The sequence below is a fragment of the Rhinoraja longicauda genome, chromosome 5 (genome assembly GCF_053455715.1).
Source record: "Rhinoraja longicauda isolate Sanriku21f chromosome 5, sRhiLon1.1, whole genome shotgun sequence".
Lineage (NCBI taxonomy): Eukaryota > Metazoa > Chordata > Chondrichthyes > Rajiformes > Arhynchobatidae > Rhinoraja > Rhinoraja longicauda.
The window spans coordinates 39,942,153-39,962,922 of record NC_135957.1 but is presented as its reverse complement, the minus strand read 5'-3'; the positions used below and the strand labels follow the sequence as shown (position 1 = coordinate 39,962,922).

Sequence of the window (20,770 nt, the reverse complement as noted above, 5' to 3'; positions counted from 1 at the left end):
GGGGGGGGAGGAGGGGGGGGAGGAGGGGGGGGAGGAGGGGGGGAGGAGGGGGGGGAGGAGGGGGGGAGGAGGGGGGGGAGGAGGGGGGGGAGGAGGGGGGGGGAGGAGGGGGGGGGAGGAGGGGGGGAGGAGGGGGGGAGGAGGGGGGGGAGGAGGGGGGGAGGAGAGGGGGGAGGAGAGGGGGGAGGAGAGGGGGGAGGAGAGGGGGGAGGGGGGGAGAGGGGGGGAGGAGAGGGGGGAGGAGAGGGGGGAGGAGAGGGGGAGGAGAGGGGGAGGAGAGGGGGGGGGAGGGGGGGGGGAGAGGGGGTGAGGAGAGTGGGGTAGGAAAGTGGGGGAGGAAAGTGGGGGAGGAAAGGGGGGGAGGAAAGGGGGGGAGGAAAGGGGGGGAGGAAAGGGGGGAGGAAAGGGGGGGAGGAAAGGGGGGGAGGAAAGGGGGGAGGAAAGGGGGGAGGAAAGGGGGGGAGGAAAGGGGGGGAGGAAAGGGGGGGAGGAAAGGGGGGGAGGAAAGGGGGGGAGGAAAGGGGGGGAGGAAAGGGGGGGAGGAAAGGGGGGGAGGAAAGGGGGGGAGGAAAGGGGGGGAGGAAAGGGGGGGGGGAAAGGGGGGGGGGGAAAGGGGGGGGGGAAAGGGGGGGGGGAAAGGGGGGGGGGAAAGGGGGGGAGGAAAGGGGGGGAGGAAAGGGGGGGAGGAAAGGGGGGGAGGAAAGGGGGGGAGGAAAGGGGGGGAGGAAAGGGGGGAGGAAAGGGGGGAGGAAAGGGGGGAGGAAAGGGGGGAGGAAAGGGGGGAGGAAAGGGGGGAGGAAAGGGGGGAGGAAAGGGGGGAGGAAAGGGGGGAGGAAAGGGGGGAGGAAAGGGGGGAGGAAAGGGGGGGAGGATAGGGCGGGAGGATAGGGCGGGAGGAAAGGGGGGGAGGAAAGGGGGGGGAGGAAAGGGGGGGGAGGAAAGGGGGGGAGGAAGGGGGGGGAGGAAAGGGGGGGAGGAAAGGGGGGGAGGAAAGGGGGGGAGGAAAGGGGGGGAGGAAAGGGGGGGAGGAGAGGGTGCTGCACCAATGCAAGAGAGGTTCGGGCCCAACGGGTCCACTTGGCCTAGTTATTTTTAAATGATAGAAATGTTATCATATCCACCGTTTAAATATTTGAAAACAATTTTGTCAAATACTTAAATGGCGAATATGATAAGATACCCATCATTTAAATATTTTAGGATAGTAAATGTATGTTCCGTAAAAAGTATGCTCAGTAAATTAGAAATATTTTAAAATGTTCTGCAAATGAGTAAGAAGAAAGAAAATCCTTAGCTGAGCAAGAAAATTTCAACATTAACACGAAAGCTGCAGAAGGATGTGGTTAACGATAGCATTTAGCCTCAAATCAAAGTTCTGGTGTCTGTCAACTTTACGAACTATATCTTTAAGGTTGAAATTTGATGAAGCTGTGTTGATTCAGCACTCTCAGTACACAAGCTGTGTGGGTAGTGACTGTGAACACACAGTTTTACACATTGCTTCTGATTCAGCCCTGGTCTTAAAACCCCATGGGACGGAAGATTTAAGATGTGAATAATTACATTACTCATATCCCTTTTCAAAAAATAAAGGAAAGGCATGATGTATTTCCCTTTAATAGCCCGTTCGAGCCAACAGTGATTCCATTTACCATTGCAGCTTTGTGAAAATTCTCAAAGCAAGAAAGCACTTCAGTGACCAACACCCATGAACCGGAACATTGCTTATACTTGGCATCAAGTTAAATTAAACTAACTGTGCTCCCTTTTTTTTAACATGGATGAGCAAAAAACAAACTGCTGGCGGAACTCAGCGGGTCAATTAGCATCTCTGTGCCAAAAGAAACTGTTGATTTCTCAGGTTAAGACCTGAAAAATCGACAATTCTTTTCCCCACTTTACTGAACAGAGACCGGTCATTCACTCAGCTATTCCCTGAAAATATTTAATCTCAGCCGAAGGTCCTGTTTATTTTCCTTTATTTCAAGTCAATCCCACCAATATGCAGTAAAACTGATAATCCAACCTATTTGGGACTTTGGTTGGGCCACACTGGCAAATTTTCTGGACTAAGATTGATTGAATTGTTTGAAAAATACATAATGGAAATAGGCACTTCATCCCACCGAGTCCACACCAGCCTTCGGTCACCCGTTCACACTTGTTCTATGTTATTCTTAAGGGGTTGGAGAGGCTAGATGCGGGAAGATTGTTCCCGATGTTGGGGAAGTCCAGAACCAGGGATCACAGCTTAAGGATAAGGGAGAAGTCTTTTAGGACCGAGATGAGAAAACATTTCTTCACACAGAGAGTGGTGAGTCTGTGGAATTCTCTGCCACAGAAGGTAGTTGAGGCCAGTTAATTGGCTATATTTAAGAGGGAGTTAGATGTGGCCCTTGTGGCTAAAGGGATCAGGGGGTATGGAGAGAAGGCAGGTACAGATTACTGAGCTGGATGATCAGCCATGATCATATTGAATGGCGGTGCAGGCTCGAAGGGCCGAATGGCCTCCTCCTGCACCTATTTTCTATGTTTCTATTCCGTATATACATCCACTCCTCCACACCAGGAGCAATTTTTACAGAGGCCAATTAACCTAGAGACCTGCACATCTTTGAGGTAGAGGAGCAAACCAGAGCACACAGAGGAAACTCAGAGAATGTGCAAATTCCGCACACACCGCATTCCGAGATCGAGATCGAAGCCAGAGACATTTGCTCTACCAGCTGTGGCACTGAGCCACTTTATCAGATATAGTTTTTGAGATTAGATACTTGTGATGAGTGATGTCCCACATTATTGGGGATGGGACCCTTTCTGCTTCTAACATACAAGATAACTTGAATGTGGATGAGGATGTGGGAGGCAAGATCTGGAAGTTTGGAGATGACAACAAGGTTAGCGGAGTTGTTGATAAGAGGGAAGGTTATCTTAGGCTGCAGATAAATGTTGATGAGTTTGTGAAACAGGCTGACAGTCGAGTTTAATCCAGCCAAACGTGAGGCGATACATTTTGGGAACACTAATGATACAAGGTCATAGACTATGAATGGTGAGGTCTTAAGGAGTATGGTGGAACAGAGGGACCTTGGAGTACAAGTCCACAGATCCCTGAAGATTGCAATGCAGGTGGTTAATATGGGTTAGGAAGGCATATGGGATTTGGGCCACATGTCACACAATGAATACAAAAGTAGGGAGGTTATGGTCCAAATTTATAAAAACTTGGTCCAACCTCAGATGGAGTACTGTGAACAGTTGTTGTCACTGACGTATAAAAAGGATGGAATAGTGTTGGAGAGGATTTAGAGGAGATTCACCAAGATGTTGCTTCATATGAAGCAGTTCCATTATGCGAAGGGCGGGAGAAGCTAGGTCTATTCTCCCTGGAACAGAGGAGGTTAAGAAGGGACAGGATTGAAGAATATAAAATTATGAAGGGAATAAATAGGGTAGACTCTAAGAAACTTTAGGTCGTCTCAGAATAAAATAAAAATAGAGGACATGGGTTTCAGGTAAGGGGGAGCTGGGGAAGAGATTTGAAGGAGATATGTTATGGGAGCATTAAAAATCCGAGGATATTTTCACCAGTGGTTGACAAGTACCCAGAATGCATACCTGAGAGAATGGTGGAAGCTGGGTCACTGACAGCATTTTGAGGGGGGGGGGGGTCTAGATGAGCATTCAGATTGGTTAGGCATAAAGGGTAATGGAATAAGTGCTTGGCGATGGGAATCAATAGAGAAGGATACCCACTAGTCAACATCAATGAGTTGGGTCAAATGGCCTGTTCCCATACTGTACGATTTAATAAGTACTATAAATACACCAAAGAATTTAACTTCACCTTTTTGTTTGGATTTTACGCAGGGGATATTAGAGATTTTCCAGTGAATCATACAAATTTAAGTATGATTCACTGGATAGACACAAAGTGCTGGAGTAACTTAGCGGGCCAGGCAGCATCTCTGGAGAAAAAGGATAGGTGACGTTTTGGGTTGGGAATCTTCTTCAGAGTTTAAAGGAGATGTGGGAATGGAATACCAGTGTCTAAAGGGGGGGGGGGGGGGATAACAAGGTCCCAGTGTGCTTAAAGAAAGCCTGGGAACGTGGTTCCAGAGAAACAGATACCAAACCATCAGGATTTCTGAACAACAGGGTAACAAGTTATTAGAGTTTTACTTTCTTTTTTTATGACTTCTTCTCAGGCAATTCCTCAGGATCATGGACAACATACTTCAACTCTGGTTTTGCAAGTTGGAGGTGAAACGACAAACTGTGCCACAGATGGGCAAGTGGTGACTCCTTTGGAGCTTCCTCTTTGATGCTTCAATGCTATTTATTTCAACCACTTCTATTGGTAATGCAATCCATACTATCACCACACTTGGATACATAAGGTTCCCACAGATTCATCATGGGATCTATTGATGATTAGCTTGCACGTTAAGCCAAACCTCTCTTTAAGTGCAAACATTTACTCTGTGTGCAGTCTAAAGAGAGTGTTGAAACAGAACCTTGGTTTATTTAAAGGGAGCCTGGGAACAGGGCCCTGGTGTGTTTAAAGGAAGCTTAGGAACTCATCACTACAAAAGGCACATTATTACCTCTCAGTTCTTTCTCTTTACCGGTGGGCCCAACATGGTGATGTTGGGAAATATTCAGGAGTTATAGAATTATGGGTTAGTATACCTTTATTAAAATAAGAATCAATCTTCAAAACAACTTGTTCACAAGTTATTTTTCAAGGAAGCTTTAAGGCTATTGAAACCAGTCATTGGGACATTCTACCAGCTGTGACATTGGTCTGCCCTTTGTGTACCCAAGGAGCCATCCCCAGCACTGTAACAAAGGAGACATATTTTGGGTGTCTGGGTTCTGTCATCAGAAGCTTCCAGAGCTTTCATGTAAATTAATTTATCCCAACAATGGTATTTGAATATTCAGAAGTGTCTTGACAGCTTCAGTGTATTCTTATTGTAAATATGTACTTCTGCAAAGTAACCTGTCTATACTCAAAATGTTAAAGCTAAGTACATAGTTAGAGCAATTGAAATTGCAGTTAATCATTTGCTGCCTGCCTGATGCTGCCTGACCCGCTAAATTACTCCAGCACTTTGTGTCTTTTTTTGTAAATCAGCATCTGCAGCTCCTTGTGTCTATGCTAATCATTTATTGTTATCATAGAGACATACAGCACGGAAACAAGTTGTGCCTTGGGCGCAACTTGCCCATGCCAACCAAGGTGCCCATCTACACTAACCCACCCTGCCTGAATTTGGCCCCTATCCCTCTAAACCTTTCCTATCTACGTAGCTGTCCAAATGTCTTTTCAATGCTGTTATGGTACCTGCCTCAACTACCTCTTCTAGCAGCTCGTTCCATATACTCACCACCCTGTGTGTGAAAAAGTGACCCCTCAGGTTCCCATTACATTTTTCCCATCTCACCTTAAAGTCATGTCCTCTGGTTCTTGATTCCCCTACTCTGGGTAAAAGACTCTGTATTCACCACAATACTCCAAATACTTCCTGTAACAAAATCTGTGACAGGCAACTCACAGGTCTTTGGTCAGTTATCAAACTTACGATGATACGATAAAACTTTATTCATCCCCGGAGGGAAATTGGTCTGCCAACAATCACAACACACAAGGTACACAAAAACTTGAAATTAAAGGTACAAAAAAAGAAAAAGACATGCGACTGTTGTCTGGCTGCCGTGTGCACAGCGCCTTCACCGGAACAAACAAACAAACAAACAAACACAGACTTTTCCCCTGGACTGAGGATTCTAAACTAGAGTACCCCCCCCCCCCCTCCCCACCCACAATGGGTCCCCCTTTGTTCTCCCACTGTCCCTCACAGCGGTTCCCCCATGTCGGGTCCGCCATTATCTTCCCCGGCCCCCCTCACATTCCACCGCCACCCAGGCTCCCGTTGCCACTTGACAATAGCATAAGCTTTTTACACGATTTCGGGAACATTCAGACATAATTTGAAAACGATTAATTTTTTTAAGTTAAAAGCTTTACAAATTAACTATTTTTAAAAAAGGAATAGTAATTAAGCTTAAGTGCAGCATTTTCAATATGCCGTCTGCAAAACAGTAATTCTCTTTAAATCTGAACTTTGAACAAAACTGGTTTGGATAAACCTAAACTGGTTTAGATAGACACAAAAAGCTGGAGTAACTCTGCGGGTCAGGCAGCATCTCTGAAGAAAATAGGTGAAGTTTCGGGTCGAGACCCTTCTTCAGACTGAGAGTCAGGGGAAAGGGAAATAAAAGATATAGAAGGTAAATAGAATCAATGAATATCTTTTTGCTTTAAAGCTAATTTTCCACATTTTGGTAATTCAACAAAAGGCACAAGGATGCTCATTGGGAAAGATGCTGCACTACAGTTCAGAGGATCATCAAAATGACTTTCACCCAAAGTTTCGCTTATCAGGGCCAATGAGATAATTAATCAAGCCTCTCAGTTTTCTTAATCCTGCAGGCTAGGACCCCAGTATAGTTACCCGATACCCTTATACACAGCATGCCAGTTGGTCAGGAGGAAAAATAGAAAAGAAATGTGCATCGCTTCCCCCTAAAATACAACCCTGTGAAGTTCAAAGCACAGTTTAACAACATGCCCGCCTTTTAATTTTAAATATAACACATCTTTAATTACTTCCCTTTTCATTTCCACGATTTATTTCAGACATTGCCTTTCATCTCCAAGCTTACTCGATCTATTGCTGGAGGCTTGGTTAAGATCCACCACCGCAGAAGAGCACACTGTAATTATCGTACACTACACTAGCCGCCAATCACATTGCACCATTTCAAATAGGCCAAACTTTTACCCAGTTCAAAATATCTGAGCTACCACTATTCAGTTAACCCTTCTTTGAATTTATTCCCACAAAAAGGTAAGTTCTCATTTCAGGTTTTAAAGCCATCATGCAAGCTGTCTGAACAATCATAGACACTAGAGACAGACAGGTTGTCATGGGAGAGTCCTTTGAAATTAGACTGAAACCACCGGATAACCCTAGTACACCATCATTCTTACCAAACTTTCAGTGTCATAGAGTCTTAGCATCAGACAGCACCGAAACTGCACCTTCGACCCAACTTGTTCATGCCGACCAAGATGCCCCATCTGCTGGTCCCATTTGCCTGTGTCAGGCCCATATCCCTCTAAACCTTGTCGATCCATGTATCTGTCCAAGAGTCTTTTCATTTTCAGTTGTCAATGCTCAGCTTTAAGTCGGCATTATATTTTATTTTGGTAAAAAAAGTGTTTTTTACTACTTGGGGGACTATATTACACATTTTTGACATAAAGCTGTGGCATTGCTCTGTAGCACTGAACAATACCAGATGGTTTGACACATTGAACAGTTTCTATTAATTCACCTACATTAACAAGTAATATTTCCAGAAGCATGTGTAAAGTTACTCTACAGCAGTATCACAGGTAAATAGTAGACAGACACTCAAAAACATTAAATTATACCTGAATTACACACAAATTCTTCAGACAATAAAATAAAAATGACTGTGCAAAAGTAAAAGATCTGTGTAAAATACAATTAGAAAAACAAGTCCAAGAGGTGTTCTATAGTGTTCTGTTGCTGGTGTAGAATTAGATTATCTTCCATTCTTTATAAATATGTACTCATCTCAACTGGAATCAACGCCTGCTTAATAATTACCCACAAAGTCCTCAGGTTTAAGATTCTTCTCCCACTGACGCACTCAAATCCCCTTTACACCCTCAGCTCCATACCTACAAACATCTTCCAAACCTGCAATCAGAATTGAATATGCTAAGCTTGGCTTAACCTCACTCTTTGTGGAGCTATGCTTCCTGTCTCTAATCTCTAAAGCTTTCCCCATCACACCTCTCTGCTTTTCCTTCTCTTTCCTCCTTCAGGACCTCATTAGAATTTATCTGTTCATATTATCCTTCTAATGATTCAGTAATATCCTCTCCTCGGACTTGATGTCAAGTTTTATTATCGTTACTTTTCAGTGAAGCACCTTAGACAATAGACAATAGGTGCAGGAGTAGGCCATTCAGCCCTTCGAGCCAGCACCGCCATTCAATGCGATCATGGCTGATCACTCTCAATCAGTACCCCGTTCCTGCCTTCTCCCCATACCCCCTCACTCCGCTATCCTTAAGAGCTCTATCCAGCTCTCTCTTGAAAGCATCCAACGAACTGGCCTCCACTGCCTTCTGAGGCAGAGAATTCCACACCTTTACCACTCTCTGACTGAAAAAGTTCTTCCTCATCTCCGTTCTAAATGACCTACCCCTTATTCTTAAACTGTGGCCCCTTGTTCTGGACTCCCCCAACATTGGGAACATGTTTCCTGCCTCTAATGTGTCCAATCCCCTAATTATCTTATATGTTTCAATAAGATCCCCCCTCATCCTTCTAAATTCCAGTGTATACAAGCCTAATTGCTCCAGCCTTTCAACATACGACAGTCCCGCCATTCCGGGAATTAACCTAGTGAACCTACGCTGCACGCCCTCAATAGCAAGAATATCCTTCCTCAAATTTGGAGACCAAAACTGCACACAGTACTCCAGGTGCGGTCTCACCAGGGCCCGGTACAACTGTAGAAGGACCTCTTTGCTCCTATACTCAACTCCTCTTGTTATGAAGGCCAACATTCCATTGGCTTTCTTCACTGCCTGCTGTACCTGCATGCTTCCTTACAGTGACTGATGCACTAGGACACCCAGATCTCGTTGAACATCCCCTCTTCCTAACTTGGCACCATTCAGATAATAATCTGCCTTTCTATTCTTACTTCCAAAGTGAATAACCTCACACTTATCTACATTAAACTGCATCTGCCATGTATCCGCCCACTCACACAACCTGTCCAAGTCACCCTGCAGCCTTATTGCATCTTCCTCACAATTCACACTACCCCCCAGCTTAGTATCATCTGCAAATTTGCTAATGGTACTTTTAATCCCTTCATCTAAGTCATTAATGTATATCGTAAATAGCTGGGGTCCCAGCACCGAACCTTGCGGTACCCCACTGGTCACTGCCTGCCATTCTGAAAGGGACCCATTTATCCCCACTCTTTGCTTTCTGTAAAAACATTCCATTGTTCAAGATGTCAGATACATAAATGAATAATTCTGCTGTCATAAACATTCCATTGTTCAAGATGTCAGATACATAAATGAATAATTCTGCTGTCATATATATCCCTAAAATTATTGACAGGATCTTATGAATTTCAGTACGATCGGTTGTATGTATAAGTTAACACATTTATTGAGTTGGATTGTAGAAATACTGCTTGGTTATCTCCCCCAGGCTTAGTATGCAACTGACATAACTTGCGACATTAGTACATAATTCACACACATAAATATTTTCCTGAAGACCTAAGATATGAATCTTAGCTCATCTATCTTCAGGATTGTCTCACAATTGTCAGCTTAAATCATGCCCCGCAAAGATTTAGATTCAGAAGGCAATATGCAAACACTAACCAAGATGGGACAGATCAATGAAAGAATCATTACTTTGATAAATGAGGCACTCTCAGTTTGATCAAATAGGCAAGACTTTAAAGGAGGTAATTCATATTGTGAATTGCTGGATCAATTGGCTGGCTAGACACTTTTCATTCAGGTGTGCAAAAAAAAAGAAATATTTATTCTGCTCGTCCTTTATACACATCCTTTGGAGAATATTACAATTACTCAGTTACAGCCACTGCCAATGTAAGATTGTGCTGTATTTATTGGATTAGCAGAAGATATTCTTCAAACTCTAATGTGATCATGAGATCTGATTGCACAACAAACAATATCCATGCACAATGATCCATGGAATGTAAACCACAATATTCCAGGTACAGAAACACATAATTGATATAGAAACTAGTCCACATTGCAGTGTATTGCACAAGGTATGCCAAAAGTTTCGGTGCTGCTCTATCACAATTAAACAAATCCCTTTTATTTAGGGTACATAAATGTACTAGCACAGTTAATAATTATTGTCCAATTGCTTTTAATGGTAAGTCGATGAATACCCTCTTGAACTTCTACAGATGTACGGTAGAGAGTATACTGACTGGTTCCATTACAGCCTGGTTTGGCAAGTCGAATGCCCAGGAATGGAGATTACAAAAAGTAGTAGACACTGCCCGGTCCATCACTGATGCTGACCTCCCCACCACTGAAGAAATCTCTAGGACATGCTGCCTCAAAAATACTACCAATATCATCAAAGATCCACACAACCCTGACCATGCTCCCATTTCATTCCTGCCATCGGGAAGAAGGTATAGGAGTCTGGAATCTGTGTCCTCCAGGTTCAAAAACATCTTATTCCAACAGCCTACAAACACCAACTACACTTTGAACTGTTTTGATTGCGCTAGGGACTTTGGGCTTTTGTTTTGTTTGTACTATAGTGGGGTTATTTTATTTATTGAACTTTGTTTTGTTAGTTCATTATGTTACCTATTGAGTACTATGTTTATAAAACTGCTGTGCTGTTGCAAGTAAAAATTTAATTGTTCTGTTTTGGTACAAATGACAATGAAACACTCTTGACTTTAAAAGGCTTGTGGTCTGTCTTCATTCTTCCCCGCTGTGCCACAAACCTGACTGCTGCTCTCCTCCAAATGGTTATCCTCCCCAAGTGTCCAAAAGGGTACACTTGTTGTGGAGGTGTCTGACCCCCTGGAATTCCTATACTCTCTGTGTGCTCCCTTTCCTAGTGGTCTTTAGATTTTAGACTTGAAATACAGTGTGGCCCACCAAGTCCACGCCAACCAGCAATCACCATCCTACACACTAGAGGCAACTTACAAATCACAGAAACCAATTAATCTACAAATCTGCACATTTTTTAAATGTGGGAGGAAACCGCAGCACCTGAAAAAACCCCACACAATCACAGGGAGAAAATAGCAAATTATATAGACAGCACCCGTAGTCAGGATCGAACTCAGGTCTCTGGTGCTGTAAGACAGCAACTCTACCGCTGCGCCATTGTGTCATCCATCCATTTTCGGCTTGTCCCTTAAGTGCGACCACCTCACAATAACTCCCATCTAAGCGGCTCCCATTCTCCCAGACGACCCCGAGGTCATTGAGCCACAGCTCCAGTTCCCCGCACGTGGTCATTCTGGAGCTGCAAGTCGCCATATTGCCCACAGGGGTAGGCCTCAGGGGGAACATATCACTGCCCTTACTGCCATCTTTACTGCATGAAGACCAAGGAAGAATCACACAATAAAAAACAGACCATACCTTTAATTGCCATAGCAGACCGTGCCCTATCTTGCCTCAACCTCCTCCATAACGCCTCACCAGACAAAGTCTCAGCACTTACTCTTATCTAAGCACTCATGAATATACCATATAATTATTAATTAAACTGTCAGGGAAAAGTGGTTTCAGGATTGAATTGCTCCCTTTCAGTTTCTTGAGCAATAATCGTATGGTTCCAAATGTCTGGAGGCAGCATCTTTCTGCAATGTTTAACTTGCATCCCTTTATAAGTCAGCACAATTTAGTATCCACAAGGCACTTGCTACATCCCTAGCCTCAAGCAGAGTACACTGTTCTACCATGTACTTGATGTGAAGAATCATAAAAAATAGGTAGGACTGTCAAATCTTAAACACTTGAGATGGCAAGGTGTATAAAAGGCAAGACAAGGCAAAAAATTAAAGTTTCCATTACATGCCAACAGTTTAATAATGCAGAAGCCTATAAAAAGGTAAAGTAAGGGGGAAAAATTAAAAGAGAAATAAATAAAGCAAAGAGAGGGTTGTAAAAACAGCAAGTAAAATGAATAAAAATCCAAGTATGTTTTATGATTGAATGAAGAGCAAAAGAACAATGAAGCAAAAGGTTTTGCAGAAAGTTATCCGTATGTGGAGAGAAATATTGGGTTTTTTAAATTAATATTAAATGGCTTTCTTTACAAAAGTGGACAGTGATGGTAAGTTGTATTTAAGCAGGAAGAGTCTGAAATATTGGGTAGAATTTCACAATTATTTAAGATTCAGTATCATTGAAAATGGATAAATAGCCAGGATCAAACAAAAGTATGTGCTGGGAAAGAAGAAACAAGTGTGGAGGCATCGGTTAATTATGGACAGACAGGTGGATTTGCTAAGGGAAGATTGTGCCTGACTAATAAATTTCAACTTTTTGAGCAGATCGTAGGAATTGATAAAGTGATGCACTTGATGTAGTCTACATGGATTTTTAGCAAAAGCTGTTGATTAAAATTCCATGACAGGCTGATCAAACTATTGTGTTAAAATTGAATCAGTGACAGGAAGAAAAGGATAATGGTTGACAAGTGTTTCTGTGACAGAAAGACCCAAGAGTTCCTACAGGGCTTAGTACTCAGCACCTTGGTCTTTGAAACATGTATCAATGATCCGGAGTTGAAGGCAAGAAGTTGAAAAAGCAGGAATTTACAGGGTAATAATCTCCTGCCATCTCCTTATGGTAAGATATATAAGAAAATAACTGCAGATGCTGGTACAAATCGATTTATTCACAAAATGCTGGAGTAACTCAGCAGGTCAGGCAGCATCTCGGGAGAGAAGGAATGGGTGACGTTTCGGGTCGAGACCCTTCTTCAGACTGATGTCGGGGGTGGGACAAAGGAAGGATATAGGTGGAGACAGGAAGATAGAGGGAGATCTGGGAAGGAGGAGGGGAAGGGAGGGACACCCTGCTGCCAGGTGTTAGAGAGAAAGCTTTGGACTGCAGGAAAGTACAAATGGTCTGGTCAGTTGAGAAATATCCAGAGAAATACATTGGGGAAGCTGCAACAAAATTAGAGAAAGCACAATAAATGGAATGAGGTACAAAGGATCCATTTACTGGACTTCTTTTATAAAGTAAAGTCTGAAGAAACTACTTGATGTACAGAAATTTAACGAACAAATTTGATAAGGTGAACTGAAGTATCTCAGCAATGAGAAAGTTTGATTCGTAGATAATATGGGGGCATAAGAGGAGTTAACAGATGTGTGTAAAATAATGAATGGGCTGGAGAAATAGATGGAATCTACTACCATCAGGACAGGGATTAAATGCAAAGGGGTGTATTTAAAGCAATTGGAGAAGAGGCAGACAGATCTCAAGTGAGGAGGAAGTTGCAATTATATGCTGGCTAAACAGGTGAAAACAGCTTACAATAGACAATGCTAAGTTATCTCACAACCCACAGAACAGATCAATGCTCTGCAAAGGTTATGGGACTAGACCACATCTGTCTTTAGTACTGAAGTCTTGTGCTCCAGAAGAGGCTGCACCTCTATCCCAGCAGGCCCATTACACTTACACCACCGGCATCTGCCCAATAAGGTGGAAAATAGTCCAGGTAGGTTTTAATTACCACTAAATCAGTCCATTCTTAATTACCAACAAGGGCCTCAAGCATATGGGAACAGCGCCCCCAGGTCCAAAGCCTCCCAGACTTTGGAACATATATCATTAGACCACATCTGTCTTTAATACTGTATACACTGGAATTTAGAAGGATGAGAGGGGATCTTATTGAAACATATAAGATTATTAAGGGATTGGACATGCTAGAGGCAGGAAACATGTTCCCAATGTTGGGGGAGTCCAGAACCTGTGGCCGCAGTTTAAGAATAAGGGGTAGGCCATTTAGAACGGAGACGAGGAAAAACTTTTTCACTGAGAGAGTTGTAAATCTGTGGAATTCTCTGCCTCTGAAGGCAATGGAGGCCAATTCTCTGGATCCTTTCAAGAGAGAGTTAGATAGAGCTCTTAATGATAGTGGAGTCAGGGGGTATGGGGAGAAGGCAGGAACAGGGTACTGATTATGAATGATCAGCCATGATAACATGGCTCGGCTCAGCCATGGCTCGAAGGACCGAATCGCCTACTCCTGCACCTATTGTCTATCATCATTACTGGAGCTAAATCTTTGAAAGCCCTTCCCAATAGTACTGTGGGAATATCTTCACTGAAAGATGCACCTGCTCAAGCAGAGGTTTAATCACCTTCGCAAGGGAATTTTGGGATGGGCAGGAAAGGTTAGCCATACCACCAATGTCCAGATCCTGGAAACGGAATGTTTTTCTGAAAGTTGGTACAAGAACAAGAGGAAAGGCAGGAATAGTTTATTTTCCTGATTGAGGCCTAGAACTCATTGCCTGAGTGGACAGTTGAGGCAGAAGCCTTTACCACATTTAAAAAGTATGTGGACATTTACTTGAAGAGCTAAGACCTGTGCTATTACACTGAAAGAGTTGGATGGTGGGATTAAGCTGGACAGTTCTTTGTGGATCAATGTAGACATAAAGGGTGAATCATACCCACTGTGCTATACACTTTCTATGATTGCACAGAGGCAACAGATTTCAAACTTCTGCCTTAATAGAGTTGAGGCCAAGAGATAATAGTCTTTTTCACTGTCCAAAAGATTCCAAGAAATGTCATCTTCAGAATAAAGAATTTTAGATGAAATGTTGATCAAATAATTCTTATGTCACATAACATCTGCCATTCAAACAATAAATGGAAGAAATGCTCGATAATTAAAAGCTGCAAATAGCTGCTCGGTTTCAAAATCACTGGTAGCTACAAGGTTATATCAGAGGTAACTTATTCTAAATATTTAAAGATCTTGTATAGGAAGGACCTGCAGATGCTGGTTTAAACTGAAGATAGACACCAAAAGCTGGAGTAACTCAGCAGGTCAGGCAGCATCTCTGGAGAAAAGGGATAGGTGACGCTCTTCAGGTCGAGTCTTCAGACTGAAGGGTCTCAACCCGAAACGTTGCCTATTCCTTTTCTCCAGAGATGGCGTCTCACCCGCTGAGTTACTCCAGCATTTGGGGCTATAAAAATCTTGTAACCGTCTGCAGAGCATTACACAAAATTGAGAAGTTCTAGATAATGCAAAATATTGTGCTCATTATGTTCCGAAGTTAATGAATGCGTGCAGCAATTCCAATACAGCAGAAGTTGTGCAAAACACAGTACACAGAGCAACTTATTTTTTTTACAAACAAAGTGGTGGGTACCTAGAGCGAGCAGCCAGAGGTGATGGTGGAAGTAGAAGTGGTGGTGTTTAAGAGGCTTTTAAATTAGTACATGGATATGGAGGGATATGATCCACATGAGGACATGCAGAGGAGATTACTTGAACTTGGCATCACATTCGGCACAGACATTAATAATAATAATAATAATAATAATAATAATAATAATAATAATAATAATAATAATAATAATAATAATATTCATTTATTGTCATTGCAACGAGTACAACAAAATTAAAAATAGCAATCCTGACGGTGCGTAAAAACATATATGCAATAAATGCAAAACAAATAAATACAAATATATTAAATACAAAAGTTTTAACAGTGTGACCTAGTGCAGAAAGTAGTGTTCAGTTCTCGTATGGCCCTGGGGTAAAAACTGTTCTTAAGTCTGTTTGTTCGGGATTTGATCGACCTGAAACGTCGACCAGAGGGCAGAAGAACAAACAGACGGTGGCCGGGATGGGATGGATCTTTTATTATTTTGCCTGCTCTACTGAGGAAGCGTAGGCTGAACAGGTGGTCCAGGGAGGGCAGTGAGCAGCCGATGATCTTCTGGGCCGTCGTGATGACCCTCTGAAGGGCCTTCCTGTCCTTTTCTGAGCAGCTGGCATACCATGTGGTTATACAGTATGCCAGCACACTCTCGATGGAGCAGCGATAGAAGGACATTGTGGGCCGAGGGGCCTGTTCCTGTGCTGTATGGTCTATTTAGTGCACAGAATGGTTTTATTGTGACAAATGTGTCATTTACTCACAACAGAAGGGAAGAAATGTGCATTTTACAGTTCTAAACCTTATAGCCCATTATCTGGTTCAATCAGTTCACAGAACTAGCTAAAGAACCCAATGTGTAGGAAAGAACTGCAGATGCTGGTTTAACTCAAAGATAGACACAAAAAGCTGGGGTAACTCAGCGGGACAGGCAACATCTCTGATGGGTCAAGACTTCAGTCTGAAGAAAGGTCTCTACCCGAAACGTCACCCATTCTTTTTCTCCAGAGATGCTGCCTGTCCCACTGAGTTACTCCAGCATTTTGTGTTTACCTTAGCTGAAGAACCTACCCCACTAACGTGGTACTGCCAGAATTCTCACCAACTTTCAACACAAAAAAAACTATTTATCCAAATAATAACTTAATGAAGCAAAGTACACTAAGATATTTCTTGTTTGAAAGAAGCCACCTTACCTAGTAACACCCAGAGGATCGGATATTTCTTCATATTCCTCCACGCTTGGCAGAGTGCTTTTTGTAGATGTCAATATCTCTGTGCTTTTAGGTGTTTCTTGACTAAAGAAATCATCCGAGTCCCCTTCCTCTACTTGCAACTGGTCTGCAGCACCTTCAGCTTTTAATTCTGTATCACCAGGGTCTTTAGTTTTTGCTCCTATTGCAAAAAAAAAATAAAATAATCGGTATTCAATGAAAATTAGGGCCACACAGTGTTGCAGAGGTAGAGTTACTGCCTCACAGTGCTTGAGACCTGGGTTCGATCCTGACTACTGGTGCTGTCTGTACGGAGTATGTACGTTCTCCCTGCGACCACTTGGGTTTCTCGAGGTGCTCCAGTCTCCTCCACATTCCAAAGATGTGCAGTTTCATAGATTAATTGGTTTCTGTAAATTGTCTCTAGTGTATGGGTGATCATTGGTTAGAGTGGACTCGGTGGGCCGAAGGGCATGTTTCCACACTGTATCTCCAATCTAAACAGTAGTTGCTGGTTATGATACAACATACGTAGTACAGCACTGAAACAGGCTCTTCAGCCCACAGTGTCTGTGCCGAACATGATGCCAATTATACTAACCTCGTCTGCCTCCCTGCGATCCATAACCCTCCATATCATATTCCATCGTAAAAGCCCCTTAAACACCACTATTGAATCTCCTTCCACAATCACTCCTGGCAGCACATTTCCGACACCCACCATCCTTTGTGTAAAAAAAAACTTGCGCATCTCTTTTAAAAACTTTCCATGTCTCACCTTAAACCTCTGCCCTCTCTTATTTGACATTTCCTCACTGGCTGTCTCTCTATGCCTATCATAATTTGAGCAGATTTATCTTTTAGTGATCTCTGGATTTAACAGAGCTGGTCTATGCCTAGTTGTCAATCCCTGCACAGTACCTAATGGCAATATCTCTTTGGACAGTCTAATCTCATTATCGACACCAATCCTTTCCCACTGCACAGAAGCAAGCCAGCTCCCAGACTTTCTGCTAATGCCATCCACTAGTTCAACAAAATACTGCAGCAAAAATGACTTAGTTTAGTTTAGAGACTCAGCATAGAAACAGGCCCCTCAGACAACTGAGACCATATTGACCATCGGTTACCCATTCACACTAGTACAGTGTTATCCCACTTTCTTCTCCACTCCCTGAACACAAGGGCCAATTTTCACAGAGACCAATTAACCTACAAATCCACACGTCTTTGGAACGTGGGTGAAGAACGTGCAAATTCCACAAAGACAGCACTGGAGGGCAGGATCGAACCTGGGACTCTGATGCTGTGAGACAGCAGCTCTACCACCTGCGACACTGTGCTGTAATCAATAAAGTTACCAAACAAATTGCACAACTGCCTTTAACATCATGTAAAATCCAGTTGTGCTTGATTAATTTAACAAAATGAGAATTCAACCTTCATTAAATTAAGTTTAATAGAAAAAATCATATTTTGGCTTCTGAGAGCTTACTTTCAGTGCTTCAAATGGCAATTCAAGAACATTCAAAGGTTAATACGCAAAATACATTAACTTTAAAAAAAAAGTTATTATCAAGGTAGCTATTGTCAAGGAAGGATTTCCTCCCAAAAGTTTATATATTTGCCAGTTATCTACTCTTTCTCCTTACCTAAAAATATAATCAATTAAAACTTCTTATACGCTTTCCCACCCCCAGCTCTCTTTTCCAACTTTGTCCCCTCTACTCCATCAGTCTAAAGAAGGGTCCCAACCCAAAATGCCAGGAGTAACTATGTCCATCTGCCAATCACCCTCCTCACCTGCATCCACCCATTACTTGTCAGGCTTTGTCCGACTCCATTTCTCTTTCCCTGGTTTGTCTGCCCCCCCCCCCCCCCACCACCACCCCCCCTCCCCCCCATCCCACTCCACCAGTCCGAAGAAGGGTCTAGACCCAAACGACATCTCTCCATTTCCTCTACAGATGATCCTTGCTGTGTTGAGTTCATCCAGCCTTTTTTTTTTGCTAAAGATTCCAGCATCTGGATGTTCTTGTGTCTCTGGTATTTAAATGTTTGTGAGGAGGTTCCGTTGGGACAGGGAAAGAGACTGATTGTTTGGAACAAAGAAGATGGAAGTGGAAGCACACCCACTTCCCCAAGAGGGACAGATAGGTTTCAAATATGATGAAGAGCAAGTATCTAAACCATGTTGTCAGCGCTAGTCCTAGACAAAGCTGACGCTTTTGCATGTGTGATCACCAGAAGAAACGTCGTTGTCACAAGGGTGAATCAAATACAGAAGTACCCAGTTGAGTCACCAGAGAGAGGCAATTTAACCCACAAATGATTGTAATCACATTCCACACTGGAAATAAAATTATTTCCAGATGAATAATCTAATTAAAATGTTAGCAGCACTATGCACCTGAATTCGTAAGTCAATAGATTTCAGACAACGAGTTTTCCAATTGCAATAGTTGAATGAAATTCACCACCAACTTTGCAAGATGAATTTCAAGTGTGTATTAAATGATAGCCACGTCAATGATGTCCATGAGTTATAAGAAATAAATTTAAAAAAAAAAAATAAAAAAAAAAAAAAAAAAAAAAAAAAAAAAAAATAAAATAAAATAAATTTTGAGCATGAACAATAGCCTGTCTGCAATTTCTTGTGGTATTAATGTATATTCATGGAAAAGCAGAAACTAAACTATATAATACTTGACTAGTATACATGCCAACATTGGTGAACTTAGCATTGCAAGTTTTACATTAACTATGTTCTCCAGGGTTCAATATCACAAACATTTACCTAAAAACTCCAACAACGCCAGACTCGATGCTAAGGTTGTGTCTTTGGCTATACTTCTGAAGATTTCATCAAAAGTAACTCTCCGTTCCTTAATATCAGTCTCCGCTACGAATAAAACTTTTCTCGGCATGGACGGTATTTTTGCCTTTGGGTATTGTGTTCTCAACTTCTGACACATGTCATCAATGTCACTGTACTTCTTGGATACCTAAAAGAAAATAAAAAGTTTAAACTTTGTGGATTCATTTTTCAAATATCAACACCTTACATCAGTAAGCAATTGGGTTGCACAATACATTTATTGTTCTAAGCATCGAGTCTGCTTTGCAGGCAAACTTATTTAATGATAATTGCAAAAGTTTAGGGTACCATAGGTGTCCAATTCCTCCCCCACAGAAACAGCAACTGATCCGCACTAACGACAGATGAATAAATCAAACAATGTAATCTGTTCCTGATATTTCATTGTTATGTTTGCCAGAACAGGAGATTGTTGGCCTCGACTGCAACATTATCCAAACAACCTCACATTTCTTGGGTCCCTTCATCTGGAACTGGTTACAAATGGAGTGCTGAAGCACGAACCAGACATTTTGAAAAAATTCTACTTTATGAAATAATAGCTAATGAATCAGAAGTGTAGAACTACTAATTATGCTTACTAGACCTTGAGAATATAGTATTTTTGTTACAAGCCGTTTCATGAATTTATTATTTTACTTTCATTAGTCTATAAAGAACATATTTTACATTTGTGCTCTAAAAGAAATAAATCAGTTAAGATACATCCAGGAAAAACAACTTCTAGTTGTGCATCGTACTAGTGAAAATAATTGTTTTTAATTCACATGTTCTATTCAGATCACTGGAATGTTTACAGAATGATGGATTGGACTGGATCAGAACTTAGAGAAATGAATGGAGCAAAATTCAAGAATAAATGAATATAAATCAAAGCAAGAAAATAAATCCTTTAAGCCCCACTAGTACATTGGAGTGTGAATTTTAGTTTTTTAATCTGTTTGAAAAACATGAAAAACTCCTATTGGCAGTTTACTTGAATGCACTTTCAATTCCCATTCCCTCCTCCACAAGAGATGTTAATATTTACTTGTTGGAGTTTAGAATGCCGAGGGTGGATCTCAATGAAACCTATCAGATGTGCAGCACTTTGGTCAACGTGGGTTGTTTTTAAATGTGCTATACAAATAAAATTGACTTGACTTGAAATTGAGATAACAGAACGGCTTGGACGTGAAAAGGATGTTTCCAGTAATGGGAGATACTAAACCCAGAGGGTGTCACCTCAGAATATACCTTCAAAACGGAGATGGAGATATTTCTTAAAGCAGAAGGTGGTGAATCTATGGAATTCATTGCCACAGAAACCCGCGGAGGCCAAGTCATTGGGTTGTATTTAAAAGGCAGAGATTGATGGGTCTTGATTAGGAAGGACATCAAAAGTTTTGGGGAAAAAGCAGGAAAATGGGGTTGAGGGAAAAATAGATCAGCCATGATGGAATGGCAGAGTAAACTCGATAGGTTGAATGGCCTAAATCTGCTCATGTGTCATATGATCTTGGCATCACGTTCGGCACAGACATTGGGCCAAAGGGCCTGTCCCTGTGCTGTACTTTTCCATGTTCTATGTTCAATGTTCACAACACATTACTGT

At 42.2% G+C, this 20,770-nt stretch overlaps 1 protein-coding gene across 1 annotated transcript in view; it reads right to left on the bottom strand.

Annotated features, from left to right (window-relative positions):
- hs1bp3 (HCLS1 binding protein 3) overlaps positions 1 to 20,770 on the bottom strand; it is a 64,683-nt gene that overhangs the window by 24,123 nt on the left and 19,790 nt on the right. The window contains exons 3-4 of the mRNA XM_078399333.1: positions 19,096 to 19,303; positions 16,281 to 16,479 (exon numbers count right to left, since the gene is read on the bottom strand). Coding sequence (XP_078255459.1) covers positions 16,281 to 16,479; positions 19,096 to 19,303 — 407 coding nt within the window. The remainder of the gene's footprint in view (positions 1 to 16,280; positions 16,480 to 19,095; positions 19,304 to 20,770) is intronic.